The sequence below is a fragment of the Falco punctatus genome (assembly GCF_963210335.1).
Source record: "Falco punctatus genome assembly, chromosome: 4".
NCBI classification, from domain to species: domain Eukaryota; kingdom Metazoa; phylum Chordata; class Aves; order Falconiformes; family Falconidae; genus Falco; species Falco punctatus.
In genome coordinates, this window is record NC_137583.1 from 56364750 (window position 1) to 56383354 (window position 18605).

Below are 18605 nucleotides of genomic sequence, written 5' to 3' on the forward strand. Positions count from 1 at the left end.
ATAACAAACTGGTGTGAATCTTTGGGAATATTCTGTTTTAATTGCGTTCAGGTGTGTTTCTATTATGACCACTTACGTTGCCCTTGCCAAGGCGTTTTTGGTCAACTTTTTCTTCTTCTAGACAGACAGGAAGAACACCCTAAAATACCTTTGGGCCCCAGTATGATGCAGGCTGAGCGTTATGAGTATTTTTGGATTTTCTACTTTTAGCTTTGAGGTAACCTTTCTCTTTGCGCACTCTTTGAACATTGTATCTTGAGGAAGATAACTTCTGTGCCCAAGGAATAATAATTGATAGATCCAACTGCCTAATGCTTTATTTTTCTCTACAGAAAGAAATTCAAGCCATGAGTCAGTGCCATCACCCCAACATTGTATCTTACTACACATCATTCGTGGTGAAAGATGAGCTTTGGCTGGTGATGAAGTTACTTAGTGGAGGTGAGTGGTCCAATTTCTTTACCTTAAAAGGCAATGTGAAAAGCTGTCTTCCTGTAATACTCTTTCCCTTGTTTACCTCCTAAACTTCCCACTTGTGAATTAAGACATTTTATAGAAGCATAGAGTTGTTTATTATCTTGAAGGTCTTTTCCAGCCTGAAGTCCAACTGTTAACAGAGCACTGCAAGTCTACCACTACACCACGTCCCTAAACACCACATCTACATGTATTTTAAATACTTCCAGTGATGGTGACTCAACCACTTCCCTGGGCAACCTGTTCAAGTGCTTGACAACCCTTTCAGAATTTTTCCTAATATCCAATCTAAACCTCCCCTGGTGCAACTTGAGGCCATTTCCTATCATCCTATCAGTTATCTGGGGGAAGAGACCCACAGCTACCCTGTTAGAACCTTCTTTCAGGTAGTCGTAGAGAGCGATCAGGTCTCCCATGAGCCTTCCTTTTCTCCAGGCTAAAGAACCCCAGTTCCCTCAGCTGCTCCTCATAACACTTGTGTTCCAGACTCTTCACTACATTGTTCATCATTGAGGTGCTGAAAGTCTTCCCTGTAGTGGGGGACCCAAAACTGAACACAGTATTCAAGATGCAGCCTCACCAGTGCGGAGTACTGGGGGACAGTCAAGTCCCTAGTCCTGCTGGCCACACTATTTTGGATGCAAGCCAGGATGCTGTTGGCCTTCATGGCTACCTGGGCACACCTCTGTCTCATACTTAACCAGCTGTCAACAAACACCCCCAGGTCCTTTTCTGCTAGGCAGCTTCCCAGCCACCCTTCCCCCAGCCTGTAGCATCGCATGGGGTTATTGTGACCCAAATGCAGGACCTGGCACACTGAGCCTTGTTGAACCTCATACAGTTGGCCTTGACCCATTGGTCCAGCCTATCCAGATCCCTCTGCAGAGCCTTCCTGCCTGACCAACACTCCCCCTGCAACTTGGTGTCATCTGCGAACTTAGGGTGCACTTGATCCCCCTTGTCCAAATCATTGATAAAGATATTAAACAGTGCTGGCCCCGATACTGAGCCCTGGGGAAGAGCACTTACTTGTGACTGGTGCCAACTGGATGTAACTCCAGTCACCACCACTCTTTGGGGCTGGCCATCCAGTCAGTTTTACCCAGTGTAAAGCTTAAGCTTGTCCAAGCCATGAACAGCTGCTTTCTGTAGGAGAATGCTGTGGGAAACAGTGTCAAAGGCTTTACTAAAGTCTAGGTATGCACTATCCACAGCCTTTCCCTCATTCAGTAAAGGGGTCACCTTCTCATAGGAGATCAGGTTTGTCAAGCAGGATCTGCCTTTCATAAACTCATATGGACTGGGCCTGGTTGTACTGTATATGCCATGCGAGGCACTCAAGATGATCTGCTCCGTAACCTTCCCTGGCACCGAGGTCAGGCTGACAGACCTGTAGTTCCCTGGATCCTCCTTCTGGCCCTTCTCATAGATGGGCATCACATTTGCTAACTTCCAGTCAACTGGGACCTCCCCGGTTAGCCAGTACTGCTGATAAACAATTGAAAAGTGGCTTGGTGACCACTTCCAGCAGCTCCCTCGGTATTCTTGGGTGGATCCCATCTGTCCCCATAGACTTGTGTGTGTCTAAGTGGGTAGCAGGCTGCTAACTATTTCCCTTTGGATTATGGGAGTTTCATTCTGCTCCCCGTCTTCCAGCTCAGGAGGTTGGGTAAATATTAATATGATACATCAACATTTCAAATAAATACTTGAATAACAATATTAACTTCAACCCATTCAACTCAGAAATAGCTTCTCATGTTATGTATACCAGTAGTAAACCTGTGTATGACTGCTGGCCTTTTCTCCCCCTCCTATTTTGTCTGTTTGACAGTATTTCCTAGTTATTTTGTGTGTATTTGCCGAATGACTCACTGGAGTGTGTGAAAACTGTAGCGTATGACTTCAGACATTGACAAGAGAAACCTAAGTGCAGATGTAGTATTTGAAACCATCCTAAACTTCTAGAAAAGAAATGTCACTGTCATCAAGTGATGGATCTGAAATGGTGCTTCTCAGCTCATGTTAACAAAAGTTTCTCCATCTTGCTCTGTAAGCCTAGGATAAGCTTCTGAACTAGAAAAGTGTGCAGCTACCTCCACTGAGCCCCAACCATTTCCACTAACTTTATTGTGAGAACTGCAGCTCCCCTGCAAGGCTGGTTCCTTCCAGCTTGGAGGCCTGCATGGTGCTGATGGTTACCTGCTGGTTCGTAACCAGCCATTCTGTTGATAATTTTTTTTTTTTTTTAAAGAACAAACTTATTTGCACCTTGGCTGTCCTTGTGAGGAACTTTAAATTGCCTCTATTTTGAGCAGAGCTGCTCCGATGATGTCAGTGTATGCCCCTAAAAAGGGAGAACATCAGTGAAGATGCAGCTTGATTTGTGTAGGATCAATTCTCAGAGCTTAGTTTACTTTGCCCACTTGTACTTGACAAAATAACTGGGAATACTTGGGGCAATTTCAAATTACTGTGTAGTTAACACAGAGCGAGGGAAACCTCCCCTTTCTGGGTTTATTCTCTTAGACACTGGTGAAAGCTTTTTTTTCTTTTTAAGAGAGTGAGTTTGAAAACTTTTTATCATTGATGCTTTATTAGATGTCATAAAATTTTCCAGGATCTGTGTTTGTTATAGTCAAGGCAAGAAATGGAATCAAGTTCTGGATGATAATACAGAGGGCTGTTACTAAATCTTAGGCCTGTCTTTAGGAGGACCTGATTTTCCTGGCACCCTAGTGGAAAGGAACTGAAAGCTGAAAAAAACCCCTGTTTTCTTGCTTTTTTAAAAACAACTTCCTGGATTCTCTGTTATTGGCTTAATACTGAGGACTGTAAAATGCCAGAAGATGCTGTGGAAAAATCTGGCTAAACCTGTTGACTTTTTCCACAAGAGCTTGACAATGGCCATAAAACATTTGTCTTTGATCTTCAGAGCATTTTAGCAGTTCTCTTGGGGGCAATCAAATTTCATGCCAACTTTAAGTGTGTCTTGAAGGGTTTTTAATGTCTTGTGCTCATGTGTCATTAGGCCTCATTCTCGTAATACTCTCTCTTTTCTTGGAGGGACAGGTTACAGGTCATTAAAGATATGATGGCTGTTTGTGTGTGGAATCCCCTGCCAGCTTAGTGCAAATAGGTTTGCTGTGTGTATAAAAAATGTATCTAGGGGAAGGTTTCCACAACATGAGGAAATGGCATTTCATGGGGTACAGGAGCATCAGCAGCAATATTCTTGGTCTTTTTCAGGAGAGTGCGCAACCTCCGAAGAAAATGCACAGCTACTTTAGCTAGTATTTTGACGGTGGTTTTCTGTCACAACAAAGTCAGGATTAGGTTCATCCTTGAACCTCCGAATGTTTCTGTTTGTCCTCATTTTTGTGTGTGTTTTTCGTGTAAAGCTGGGAGAGAAAAATCAGATTCTTTCTGGACCACCTTTTTGTTATCAAGGCACCGCAGATGTAAAGACCACACTAGAAAATTTCTGGAAAAATAATCATTGCTTCAGAACCAGCCTCTTGGTGGTATCTGTGATGATCTGCTAGTAATTTAATATTCACTTTGAATGAATTTCTTTATTATACAAACTGATAAAAGGGTAGTAGCAGTGTAATCTCCCCTAACGTTTCTGTGAGCCAGTGTTAAATTTTCTCACTTAATGAATCATCTGGGGGCTGGAGGAATTGCTAAAATAGAAGGAAAGACTTTGAGAATGACCCATCACTACTTTTTATGCAGGAGGGTACCTTGAGAGGTATTTTTCAGTTGTTTTCAGTTTTTTCATGGCTGTATTTCAGAAATCTCTTTTTAGGTCTCATAGGCAAATTCTACGAGACAGTCTTGAGGATGGGGGAAGAAACATGTGAATTGAAGCTTTCTGACTGAAGAGCTTTTTCATTCACTTTTAATGAGACTATTTCCAGTTGTTTTTAAGGAGAGTGATTTATGTAACGAGACACTTTAAAAATGGTTTCTCATTCCTTTCAGCTGACTTCTTATCAGTAATAAAGTGGCTAATTTTGTAGTCATCTGTATCCAGTGGGAAAAATAATGATCTGAGTTTCTCAACAGGAAAAACCTTTGAGCTGTTTTTATAAACCAGAAAGGAAAACCAAAACAAACAAACAAAAAAACCCCACCCCAACCAAAACAGGGTGCAGCCTCTTTCATTCTATCTAACTATTCAGGGAGCATGGGCTGAGATTTGTACATCTCAGTAAGCACATATGAAGTGTGTTTTGATGTCCATTCTGTATCTTGATTGTGGCTTTTGTACTTGAGAGTTTCTTCTGGGTAAAAGTTCAGAATCTTATTGCTTCTCTTCCATCACTGTCAGTGTATGCTGGTATGTGTGTTCAGGCTAAAACTAGTCTTAATTTCAGCCTACTTACACTGACCTTATTACTTTGTCAAAGCAGCCCTCAAGACAGTCTGTAATGCAAGCCTTTTTTTGTTGTTGTAAGTGCAATTTTATTTATTTCTTGGTTGCAGTCATTTTGTTGAAATCTTAATCTAGTCATATATACAGGTATTTTAGAAATGTCTCTAAGGGACAATACTCTAAATCCATGAACCATTATTGTCTGATAAGTGTCTTGCTCTTCTGTGCAGCCAGCCAGTGCATTCAAAGGTAGCTTAATTGCCTGCCTGGCATTGTGGCTGGAACTGAAGTGTTTCTGCTTTACAAGTGCTGTGTTGGTGGAAGATACTGTTTTCCCTCTTTGAAAGTTACCTGCAGCACGGAGGTAGCGTACTGGTAAGCTGCTGGGGACTACATGTGAAGTTGCTAATCTGCATCAGAGCCAAGTCAGGCTGGTTGCAGTTAATGCTGAAAGCAGTTTGAACTGGCAGGCTTCACACTGAAGCAGATGTGGGGTGTAGTTGTTGCTGATGGCAGAAATGTGGCAGTGATAATATCCAGCTGGTAGTGACAAGAGGAGCTGGTTGTGTCCAGTTACTCCTGACACCCTCTTTCAGATCTGGTGATGTGTGCCTGAGTCAGGTTTGTGAAGTATCTGCTGTTTCTGTTTCCTTCATTAGAAATTTCAGACTGTTCTTCCAATGATAAAACCTTAGTAGGGATCTAAGCTTAGAAATGTCGACTTGGCATCCCAGCCTTTGGGTCCAGTGTTACCCATACTAAACTCCAGTGGCTATTTCTAGACAACGGCTGACTTGCTCTTTGCCTCACTGGCGTTCCGATTGTGAATTTTACTCATGCCTTTTTAAAGCCATCTAAAGCCCAGTCCTGCTCTCTAACTCCTGCAGCTTTTTAGCAGAAAGAGGACCAGCTGTCCTTTTGTTCTTGTGCTTTTTCTGGTTGTGACCTGTTTGCACCCTAAATTCTTGCTGGCTTTAACAGGAGCTCTCATGTCACAGGTGACCCAAGGCAATGGCTAACTGCAAAACAGTTGCTCGTATGAAACAGCCGCCTGTGGTGGCTTGCTACATTGCACAACAATTTTTAAGGTCCTAGCCTACAGCAGATGAGACCTCCAAAATATTTTTAAACTATGTAAAGCCTTTAAATATTGAAAGATTTCCACACAGGGCACTCTCAGGTCTCCTGCCTTCTTGAAGGCTCCTAATTAAATCTGCTAAGGAGACTGCTGTATTGAAATAGTTAAACCTTTTATTTTCCAGAAGTTTTTAAGATTATTGATCTCTTACATCAACTTTTGATCTTGATTATCTGATGAAGTGCTTGGCCAGCAGTTCAGCAAGCCAGACCAAAAGGGAGGTATGGCAAGTCTTAGGTCTCCACCACAGAGACAGGGTATCTTGTTGGGCTTCTGCTGTGTTAATCTCTCATCTGGCCACTCCCAATTCTAGCAGTGAATTACGATCAAAGCATAAGTGACACGTTCTTAGAAATCCTCATGTTTATGTTATCTGTTAGAGCTACACTATTTTGAGTCCACTGGAGGGTTTTTAATGTTGTTTCTAGAGACAACTTTACTTCAAACAATTAAGGGTGGGATGAGTCAGAAGGAGGAGATGGTAGGGACTATATATGTTTGCAGAATGCAGAGTGTGTAGATATATTGCCACTCCTAGCTATGGTAGGAAAAGCATGGAAAAAAAAAAAGTCTTCAGATTTTCTCCTATAAATGTCTGTCTTGACTGCAAGAGGCTGTTTTGCCCTCTTTATTGTGCCTTAATTTTGTCGTATTTCTTACATTGCCATGCAAGAGCTTTAGAAAGGAGGAGGTGAGAAGTTTCTTTCATTCTCCCTCTCTGCTGAGGTGGTTTAACCAGGGTTAAGAAGAAACTTCAAAACCAGAAACCCCAGCAATCTACTTAGATGTCTTTTCCTTTGTTTTGTATAACTTGTTCTTTCCTTTAGTTCAGTGGGTTTTTGCTGCATCTGTATTCCTCAGCCTCAGAAGTACTGAATCCAAGCAGCTGTTCCTTCTTCTTTCGTGTTTTCTTCCTCTGTCAGAGACTGACAAGATGCAGATTTAATTCTTGGCTCTGACAGTCAGGCTCCCTGAAACCACTAACTTCTGCTGAGGTGTCTCAAAAGCAGCAGCAATGAATCCTGCGAGCTCCTGGTTCTCAAAGACGCAGCATGTTTAGCATCAGTGACCGTCAGGTTTGGGGCAGATTCTCACCAAGTTGTGTAGTGATCCCCAGCACTGGTTTCCAGCCTATTTGTGCCAGGCCTCTAAATGGCAAATCAATGCAGGTACTGTTACCTGCTTTTTTTTTTTTTTTTTTTTAAATGAAATTAGAGTATTAAATTTTCTTGTTCTGCTTGCCAAACAAATTTAAAAGAGGAGGTTTTTTTTTGCATTTAACTTATCCTGTATCTTTGCCCTGTACTTAAGTTATACTGTAACATGCAAGATGTGGTTCCCACAGCAACTAGCCCAACCGTGCATTTCTTTTGCCTCTAGGGGCATGTAAAATTCCAGCTGTAATACCCTGCATTTATCTGTGATCTTGTTCTAAACAAGCTTTCCTTTCTGCTCAGGTTTTCATACCCTTCTTTGCTTCAGCCCCATGTGCTGAAGCATTAAGCAGTGTCACTGACAACTGTCACATAGATACTTTCTTCCTCTCCTGAGGAGGAACATTAGAAGCAGGCTTCTTAAATGCCATTATATGTGCTTGCTGATGCAGGTGAGGTCAAAGAAACACACTCTGGATTTGGAGCAGGAAGCATTGATGTTTGTGGTGGCTTGCTGTTGAAAGTGAATCAGTGGAACAATTAGGACTTCTTGCCCCAAGGGTGCGATTACACAGAAGTTTTCTCCAGCAGCGAAGCTGGTTTAAGAAGTTCCTGGCTGCTTTGGTCTCCACCCTGCCTGGAAAACTGGATTGCCAATTACTGCAGTGATCTCATTTACAGTATGGCTTCGTAAGCAGATGTGTTGGCACAACAGGGAGGTGGTGAACTGTAGAACTCTTTAATCTCATTTTGCTGCTGAAGAAAACACAGAATAGTACAGGGTGTTGGAGGAGACAGTTTTACTGGGTACATGTGTGGGGTGCAAGACAGGATTGCGTTTGCTAGGTTTCAAGAAAGTCCGTTGCAAATGGTCTGCCTGATGTCAGTGTACAAAACCCGAATATCCCTCTCTTAGAAATTCAGGGAATTGGACTGTTCATGGGTTTCTTGAGTCTTCATTGCTCAGGTACTGCTATCGTGGGTGGAAATCAGCTACTTGCTGCTGGAAAGTTGGAACTGGCTTCTGTGGATAGAGCCAGGCCTAACTGGATATTCTCTAGCCATGCCAAAAATGGGAGAGGCGAACTGTGGGGCTTCCTCCTCTTCACTCCTGGGGGGCAGTGGAGGGAGCAACGGGATGTCTGTCCAGCTGCACAAACGGAACAGACGTGAGTCTGCCTGCTGCACAACTGGTGTGAGCCAGAAGGACTCTAGAAACAGTTGCTCGCTGCATGTTTGTCGTTGAGCTGCAGTAGTTACAGGTTGGGTTTTATCAAGTGAGGGTAACTCGATGTACAGCTTATTCCCTGTGACTTCCACTGTCATTAGGAGCTATTGCAGTAGCAGCTTTCAGGGCAGACTAGGAAGCTTGCGAATTTGAGCAGGAAACCACTTAACCTTCAACTGCTGGGCAATTTGCAGAGAGATTGTGCTTTACTAAGTAGATGTAGTATGATTTGCAATTGGTCTCAGAATATACTAAGACACTTTAATTAATGATTAATAATAAATAATGGTAAATGCTTTATCGGATTGCACAATATCTTGTAGGCTTCCTGTTGATGTGCTGCACAGTGTATATTTCATGGGTAGGAATTTGTTTGTAGCCAGATTTTTTCCGCATCAGTCTTTAAATGTCCTCTCCTATCTTCTGTCTTTTGTTGGGCATTGAGATCAGTTGCTCATCACTAGATTTCTTTAAACATCCTTATTAATGACAGCAGTATTTACACTTACATTTAGGCTCCAGTTCTGGCTCTTCTCTGTGTCTCATTTTGTCTTTTCCTGATATGCTTCACCTTCAGGGTTTGGAGGAGCTTTCCAGTCAGCCTCAGCCAAACTTAATTTCTTTTTCTCTCTTAAGGCTTACCCTCCTGTTCTGTGAATCTGTAGGTTCTACTTGTGCATTTCTAATGAGAAAAACCATGAGGAAACTGTTGTAATTAAACCTAGTGCCATGTATGATGCACACCAGAGTACTTCACAGTGTTACCAAGAATAGTTTTATTCTAAGGAGAAATAGAAGATTTTTTTTTTCTTCTTTTTTTTAAAAAAAAGACGTTGTAGTGGATGTTTTTTTTGTTGTTCTTGAAAATCTTGTAACTGTTCTCTAATACAATGTTGGGTGCCTTATTTCCCATGAGAACCTCATCTTCTACCCTTTAGATTATGGGAGGCTTCTGTCTTGTGCAATGAGATTGAACATTTTGCACATGGAGCACAAATCCCTACTGAAACTGTATTTAAGCAGAGATTCAACTATGTTCAGATGTCCTGTTACTTCCCCAGTTACTCTTAAACTGGTTTGGAGGCTGGCTCGGAAACTGGCAGTATGGAGAATCACGCTGGTGTTTCAAAACAGCATGATCAATTTGTAAAGTGCATGCTGTTGTGTAGATCAGATCTTTGTCCCAGTTCAGCTGAATTAGTTTCCAGTTAATTTCTAGCAGTTAATGTATTGCTGGATTGGGAACAGGCCACTGTGTGAAACAGTCGTTTTTCTCCTTAGGCTAAGGATAGGGCTGCTAATCTGTTGTTCAAGTGTAACACAGTTGGTGTGAGAAAATTTGTCTGCATCCTAAGGCAGTGGAGGCCTTACCCTAGTGTGTCACATGTTTAACTGAGATCCTTGGGAACAACTTTGCATTGAATTTAGCGGACTGATGCTGAAATCCCATCTCTGCCTTCTAGCAGAAAGGGTTTTCCATGATGGCGAATCTCCCATGACTTCTGCTTTCAGAAGCTTCGCTATGGGTTTCTGCTTGGGGATCTGGGTATTCAGTTGCTCCATGTCATGCTTCCCAAGCTAGAATGCCAGAAGGTTTCGAACGCGGCTCAAAGCGGTGCGCGGACATGCATTTTGGCTTCTTTTTTCATATTCCATGGTGCTGTGCTTTATGAAGTTGCAATTGAGTTGGGAGTTGGTACCAACTCCCAAATATACTGATCTGTGAGGTGGAAACATCACAACTTTTGTGTCATGGTGCCAGTAGCAAAACTTTTTTCCCCTGTGCAGACAAAGTAGGGATGATCCAAATAACGCTTTCTTCAACAAGGCGATGGCTCTTGGGTTGCTTTTCTGCTGTTTCCTGAACTAAGCATTTTGCTGATAGACTTTTTGCTGTTCTCCTGTCTGTAGAAGACTGGAAAATTCCTCTACTTCTTTGATCATCTTAACAGAAAGTGGTTTTTAAAAAACATGCCTAAAAAGTGGCAGGCTGGGCTGGGAGCAGATATAGCATGGGTGTGAATCAGCCCTTTCACAACGAAGGCTGGTTCTCTGCGTGCCCTCTTGTCTGTCTGACCCCCACCCCCTTTTCTGGGTTAAATACAACCTTTAACTTGGCTAAATGCAGGATTTTTTGACCAAACGCATTTGAGCACCATATGATCTGCCTCCTCATGTTCTCTGAGCCCTTTGCAGGAGAAGGGAGATGTTTGTGAACAAAGTCTGCTAACAGAGTTGTGGGTGGGAAGAGGACAAAATGAGTACGTGAAGAACCACATATTTTCACTGGACTTACAAAACAAGTGACAGTTTGTTCTCCAGATAAAGGCACATTTGAGTTGGAAAAACCTGAACAGTGAAAGTGGAGGGTGTTTTTGGTGGTTTTTTTTCTTAGATGTCACAAATTTTGTTCAAAATAAGAAGCATTGAGGCTTGTAAGCACATACTTTTTAAATACGAATACGTGACAGGCTGAATCCCAGGTGAGTCTTTGTGACACACAAAAGGGGATCCTTTTCTCAGACGTTAGAACCTAAAGGCGAGAGGTTTTACTCCTTTTTCCTTTGGTAGAGGTAATCTTGCTTCCATGCATGAAGTCCAGTGTATGTTAAAACCACTGAGCCTTTGGCTAATTAATTAAGACCCATGTCAAAAGTCATTGGAGATGAGTGTGTTTGTGTGCTCAGGTAGGCTAAAGGAAGGCTGAACACTGCTACAAGTATTCTTGCATAAAACTTGGGGGGGATGTTAGGCAACTTCACTTCTATATTTTTTCGTTTTCCTTGTTTTTTCTTTTGTTTTGTTAGTGTCTGCTCTGTTAAGATCATGTCTTCTGCAGATGCCTTGAACCAAGCAAAGGTTTTTGGGAAGAGGAAGCTGGAGGTGCCCTTTAGAGCAGCCAAGGAGCTGATCTAATTGCTTGCTGCTGATGAAAGGGGTTTCCTCCCCCATTCACAAATGTGTTCTCCCTCCTTCCTCCTCCTCTTCGTTTGCTCTGAAACTCATCTGTTCAGAGGTTATGCTCACTAACAACCAAACATAGCTTTTGTTTGTTTGTTTTTCTCAGTTTATTTTTTGGTGGATTTAGTAGGTGGCTTGATGTACAGTGTGAGGACAAGTGCTGGTGGGCTGGAGAAGGTGGAAAGTGCGTGGCTTGGCAGTGGGCTCTCCTGACTGCAGCTAGCTGTTAGAATAACTCGGCATGTACCGTTTCCCACAAACTAAGGGACACCGTGCACCCATGTAATTGTTTCCTGTGCAGTTTGAACTGTGCAAAAGAAGCCTTTCCACATGGTGTGCATATTCAAATCTTGTAGCCTTTTTTTTATTTCCTGTGAGAATCCAAAGGTTTTCACTTACCAAAGTATTTTACTTATCTGCATGATTGTTTTGGCCTAGAAATTCAGATGGGATAGTTAATAAAACAAATTTTAAGGGGGGAAGGGTTTTTTTCCCACCCTTTAGATTCCAGTAGACAAGAAAAAAACCACCCCAACCCCAAAACATCCGTTGTATTTTTCCACTTGCTTCAAGAATTTACGATGTGGGACTTGTAATCTCCCCGTTGACCAAATTCATGAGAGTAAGTTTCTCTAGATTTTGCTGTTCTTCAGATATAAAAGATTTTTCTTTTTTGATTGCAAGTTAGGAAGAATGAACTTTTTCTAAACTTTTCTAAAACTTTTAACTCAGCTTTTCTAAGCTAGTACCAAGATGTTCCTTTCCTGTAAGCTTACTCTTCAAAGACAATCAAAGCTGGAACTTTGCTTTGCAGTTGTGCCTGCTTTTCTGATTTTTGAAGAGCTTCGCAGTACTGCTGACGCTGCTTGGTGTTCATAGCTGTGGAAACCCTACTACCTGACTATCCAGTCATTAAACTGTAGAAACCCAAGTTTGAAGGGGCTAAATAGCACAGGCCGGAAAAACAGGCTTTACGCATCCCATACTGGAGCAAGAATAATATAGTTCTGAGAACACTGTCTTCAGTCCAGATGCTGATAAAAAGAATACCGTACTCAATGTATTGTGAAAACAGAGCCTTGCACCAGAGGCATGTTACTAGTCATTGATTCCATTTATTCCTGGGTCTGATTCAAAGGGGTGGTTTGCTCTATAAAACATGGTTTGTCATGCAAGATGATGTAATTCACACCATGATTGGGAGAAGGACTAAGTATGATGTTTCTAGGGAAGGATCTAAGCTATTCCAGTTTTGTACACAGTGAAGAAGTGACTTATTGTCAGAATGCAGCCTCATTTGTTCTCTAGTTACTTTCATTATTTTTCTGTTAGGGTAGTGTCAACCCTTAACATACTAGATTTTTCCTGCTATTCCTCTGCATAGAGTTTGTAAGAGCTGAAAAGGAGAATCTAACCTTATGAAGCTTGTTGCCTTATGTTTGTGAGTCCTGGCAGCCCCCTGCTTTTTCCATTTCCTCCTCCTGCTTCTCCAGTACTTGGTACTAAAACAGCTGTAGTGTGGGTATCTACTTAAAAATCTTCCAAGATCCTGTGTATGTATACTTTAAATTTTGACTTGTTCAAATAACTTCTCAGTTAACTCGTGGTAACAGGGATTTTGCAGCCCACCTTGAGGATCTGCACCCCTGTAAGGCTCACGTGTGAGGCATGCGTTGTTGCCTTGCCTTTCCTGCAGCAAAGGCTTCAGCTACTTTGATCCTAACCATCGATGCTTCCCCTCCCAATGAATTCCTCGGATTTGTATATTAAGTGGTTCTAAAGTATACTTAGATGTGATGTGAAGCAGTTCTCATTTAAACTAAGGTATTTAACTCTTTTTCTTTAGGCTCCGTTTTGGATATTATAAAGCACATTGTGGCCAAAGGAGAACACAAGACTGGTGTCCTGGATGAAGCCTGTATAGCCACAATCCTTAAAGAGGTGCTGGAGGGGCTGGACTACCTGCATAAAAATGGACAAATCCACAGGTATTTTTCATTTTTCTCGTCTTTGTACTAAAACGTGCCACTGAAACAGAGTAGCTGAGCACATGCAGTCTCTTCCCACAGTGAGCTGTGAGGGCATGGAAAAATGAAAGTGAAGGCGGGAGCTTAGACAAAACTCAGAATTCAAATGCCTATATAATTACTGCTGCTTTAGGAAATACTATGACTAGGCCGAGTTTGGGTAAACTTTGGGGCATTGAAAGTCCTGATATAGACAGTCTGTTTCCAGAGGTCAGCATCCAGCTGCAAAATAGTTGTTGGAGCTGGAAAACTTCAGCTGGTTTTGTTTCTTGCAGAGCTACAAATCACCAAGAGCACTGCCTTCAAGTCCTGTTTGTCCTTTTTTTTTTTAATGAAATTACCCAAATTCAAATTTCATGATGTTGATCTCGCAGCTAGCCTTAAAAGAAAAAAAAAGTGGAAAAACTTCTGTAGGCAAAACCCAGTTAACTAATGGTCTGTGATTTGATGGATCACTGAAATGTGTGGGTTTCTGTGCTGCTGTGTTGTTTGGGAGGTATTTTTAAATCATGTTTTCCTCTCCCCTGGTGTTGAGGTGTGGTGTCGTTCAGGAAGAGAGAATACTAAGTCAGTATGTTCTGCCATTAAAAAGAATGAGATTTGCAATCCTAAATATGTGCTGAAAATAGAGTATACTGCTTGTGGGTAATATACATCATTCCAGCCACAGACTGCTGCTGGGAACAACAGCCTTTTCTTTCTTGGGAATTTTTTGAGCTTGGCTCTCCTCTGGTACAATGCCATTACAAGCATTGCTGCTGCTGTGTTGGAGTAAGTTTCTGTCCTGTTATGATAGCTGCGCAAGAAGAGGTAATTATTTTTGCCAAAAGGTTATTTTAATTAGAAAAATCCAAGAAGTATTTATTTCATGTTTTAGTCAAACTGACTGGCTTGTGTAGGTTGTTTTGGGTTAAAAAGGAAAAAATGGTTGCAAACAAGGGAAAAGAATTCCACCTGAAGAATTCTTAAATTTTGGTTTCCAGTCTCCATTAAAATTCTGATCTAAGAAGAATGGTTGTCTTCATTGAAGATGGTTTTAATTTCATAGCTGGTTGCTTAACTTTGGTTTTTGGAGATAAGACTTCAGGCAGTTCTAGGAATTTAGAGTAAAGTGATAGACCATCTTACTTGGTGAGTACATGGTAGTTTTTCCACCTTGCCATAAGTAATTGACAAAGCCATGTTCATCTGTGATTTCCAGTTGATTTGCTCAGCTGGTGTAGTTCATCTTCTGGTCTAACAAAATTGAAATATTATGTTAAAGGAGCAGTAACCTGTTCAATGTCAGATTTTCCGGGGAGGTCACATACTGACTTCTGTATTGAAAGAAAGGTGGTTCTGCATTTGACTTGGTGTTGTTAAACAGCAAAAACTAGTAATTGCAGTAAAGATTATAGAGGATATATTCATGTGTGGGTGTGTTTTTTTTTTTTTTTTCTTTTTTACTGTACTCAGCAAAAAAGCAAAATGTTCACAGAAAGTTCGAACTGCTTGGTCTGAAGAAAATGTGATTCATATTGAATCATTCAGAAGCAAACAACCAAACCTGCTGTGTCTGTTCTTGTCCTACTCATTGAAGCATTTTGCCCATTTTTAGGGAACTTCAGGAAAGTGATCAAAGCTGTGTCATTGCTGCAGCTTAAGGTTGCGGTTGCGTCTCACCTACTTTGCATGTGTTGCATCCCTGTATTTTGGGGATGCTCTGACAATTGCATAACATTTTATCAGAAAAAGCGTTTGTATTACCTCATTGTGTTGGGGCATGGTGGTCTGGGGAATTTGGAGAAGTGGTAATGGTCATGATACAGAAGGAAAGTTGTGTAGCTTTCTACCTGTGATGCAGAGGATGGGTTTTTAACTGTTGGCAGAAAGCGGCTTACATGCCTTTGAGGGATGGAACATGTTTCCTTAATGGAGTTAATCACGTGTCTTGCATTTTATCCAGATGTGTGTACACTGCTGAGAAAAACACAAAGTTGTAGTGCACATGGGACCTTTCCTCATACATGGGGATATCTATATGGTTTTCTCATTTTGCTTAATGCTAGGGGTCATAATATGGGTCGTGCCTGATGGGTAAGGCAGGTGGAAATCTTGCAGTTGTGCCAGAGATGCTCTGAGAGGAAGTGTTTAAAATAACTAAACTTTGGTCCCATGGGTCAGCTTAAAGTATCTGGCTCTAAAGGAAATGACACCAGGTGATGGCTGAACTGCTGAATATAGTGTCTGCAATGTGGAGCAGCTGTGCCTTGGGGTAAACTTCAGGGCAAAGCAAGGTCAGCTGTGAGGGGTCAAAATGGAAGGTCTTTGGTAAGACCTGGAACAACCAACCCAAAGCAAGCAGCCATCTGGCAGAGCAAAGTGTTCAGTTGGTTCTACTAAATATCACAACTCCGTTTGTATTACACCTAGGTGAAAATGACTTGATAAAGTTAGAGACACAGGATGGGTGAATTAATGTAGTTAGCACATCTGAAGTTGGACAACCAGGCTGGTGGCAGAGCCCAAAGGGATGTAATTTTGGACCCAACTGTAATTTTGTGGGTGCTACTGACCTGAAGTGGGGACAGATTGGTACTGCTGTAAATCATCAGTGAGATCAGAGAATATATGTCTGACAGTGGAGCTGCTTGATCCTTTTAAATTATGCATCATGTTAAATGGGTAAATTAAGTTAACACATAGAAAACTGGGTTAATGAAATTCTGCTGCTGCTGATTCTTACTCTCTGTAAGCCTGCCTTGAACTTACTGCCACTTCCAATTAAGGTTTGGGGAGCTGGCTTCATGTGGAAGTGTAAATCCCTGCTTTGGACTGGCGAGTAGTTTGATAGTATTCTCTAGAGGAGATTAGAAAGCCAAATATCTAGTGAAGGCTTAAATTATAATTTTTTTGGTTTACTTTCCTAATTAACAGCCAGGGTGAAGCTGAGACTTGAGTAGGTGCCATTGTTCAGCCACAAATGCGTAAGTTTTCCGCGTTGTCCAAAGTGACGTGTTTTTTTTGCTTTCGTCTTGCGAGGGCAGTTGGGAAGTGTCTGAGGCCTTACGGAAAAGACAAAGGAGAAGGCAGAATCGGTTTCATTTTCATGAAACACTCTATAGCAAGGTAACTATTCCAGATGATCCCTGTCTTACTCTGAAAACAGCACTGCCTCCTGTATCTGGGAGTTGGCAGCTCTCTGCCTTCGTGCCATGTGCCTGTCCCTGGCTGTGTCTCCTGTGCTAGCTGCTGCCATCCCCATTGTGGTGTTCTGTGTAGCATGGTGATCCCAATGACAACTTGAAATCCTAGTGATCCGGCTCATGTTAAGTGGATCAAATACCTGGGCACTGGCCAGTGTGCCGAGGACAGAGGGCCAGACTCAGAAACCTTCGGATGAAGCTGTCATGCAGGAATCTGCTCAGACACATTTTTTTATAGAAGTCGAGCAGGACTGATGTGCTACGAGGGGTTGCTCCCAGGCTAACCTTGTCTGGGTGACACACAGGGTATGTTGTACTTCTCCTTTTGGATTCTGATTCCTCTGTGTATTTGGGGATTAGCAGGAGTATGATGAATGTCTTGGAAATAAAACTAAAGCAAAACCAACCCAAGGGGTTTTATTGCTTAAAAAGACTTGTTGGAGGGAAGTTCCAGGCTTTTTCAGGTGGTGCTCTTCGTGGCAGTCTGATGAATCATGCTGATTAACTGTTATAAAGTCTCTCTGTCTTTCTCCCTATTTTTATCTCTGAGCTTATCTTCTGTTCATGATTAGCTGTTGTGTAACTGAATATTTTAGTCCAGGTGAAATGATAAGTTGCTCAAATATAACCAGATTCTCCTATTGCTGCATAATGTGATACTCATGCTTTTTTGTAAAAACAAAAAAGCTTAGAAAGTGGTTTAGGGTTGCATCCACTTGAAATATTGGCATGGCAGTGATCCAGCTATTAATTTGTTTGTTGCTCTACTTGGGGGTGAGAGGTGCAACAGCACATTTGATATGCTGAATTAGATCAGCTTGTGCCCCCATACATACAGAATGTTTTGGGGTTTTTTTTGGTGTCTTTTCAAAATCAGTTTTCTGAGCGTGGGGCAGCAGCGTACCATGGCAGCTGTTTGAATGTTGCTTTGAAGAGACCCTGGAAAACAATATTCTTGCTGTGCTTTTATGCCAAATATATTAGCTTATTTTTGGGATCTTAGGATGGTTTTGAGACAGGATCAAAGTTTGTCTGCCTCTTCTACCTATATTAAAAGGAAATAATTTTTGAAAAAAAGATGCTTGTATGTGAGCACATACACATGAGTATGGGTTTTGCAGAAGTGCTCTTCCAGTAGTGAGTTTCAGATTTAAGGTGATGGATATATTTTTGGCAGAACTCAGCTGTCCTACAGAATTCAAGCTTAATTTTCACATAGCTGATTAATGCATTGATTGTAGTGCTGGCAGGTTTTGGGGTTAAACTGGATTTCAGTATGCTTCTGATTATATAGACTACTGAAATACTGTATTTTTTTGTTTCTGTAGCAAATACTGTAGGAGAACTTTGCAGCCATCCTCTCCATAGTGCTATAATCTCGTTTTCAGGAGTGTGTTTTGGAGCTGAAGTTGTGTAGGAGAGAATTGAGGAATGTATAATGGGATGCGGAGCCTTTAATCTCTAATTGCCAGTTTGATTTTTAAGTCAGGACACTGGTAATTTGAAAGCTAGCTATTGCTCAGCTGTGGGAAGTAGAATTTCATGTTCAGAGAAGTGTACTTTGGTCTCTTCTCTCTTCTGGTACAGAATGGGCAGGAATAACCTTTAGAGGCTGTTGTCAATATAAATTTTAAAGCTTTAATTTGTAAACAGTTCAGTAGCCAGAACAATAGAAATGTTACTCTTGGGTGTCTTGATGGGAAGGAAGAAAAAGTGCTGCTTTAGATTGTACTGAGCATTCCCCCCCCCCCCCCCCCCCCCCCCCAATAAACACCTTGCTGTGCAGCATCAAGGGCCCAAGAACCACAGAGTTGCCACTCTGTAACAGCAGTCAGGCTGGGGTATATTGTGGTGGTTTGGCAAACCAGCATGTTATCCTGGTGCCTGTTTCTTCCACTGCATCATCCAGAAATTCATTGTGTGTTTTTTTTTTTTTTTTTTTTTTTTAAATGTTTCCCTGTGGTTGCAGAGAGAAAATACAAACCAGATGTAAATCCTAAATCTGCAGACAACCAGAAACAATAGCTCCTGTGGAGATGGTTTTCCTCGAGGTG

General features: G+C 41.7%; 1 protein-coding gene across 1 annotated transcript in view; it reads left to right on the forward strand.

Moving 5' to 3' along the window:
* OXSR1 (oxidative stress responsive kinase 1) overlaps nucleotides 1-18605 on the forward strand; it is a 94608-nt gene that overhangs the window by 31065 nt on the left and 44938 nt on the right. The window contains exons 3-4 of the mRNA XM_080383011.1: nucleotides 333-441; nucleotides 13186-13327. Of these exons, the coding sequence (XP_080239137.1) occupies nucleotides 333-441; nucleotides 13186-13327 (251 nt within the window). The remainder of the gene's footprint in view (nucleotides 1-332; nucleotides 442-13185; nucleotides 13328-18605) is intronic.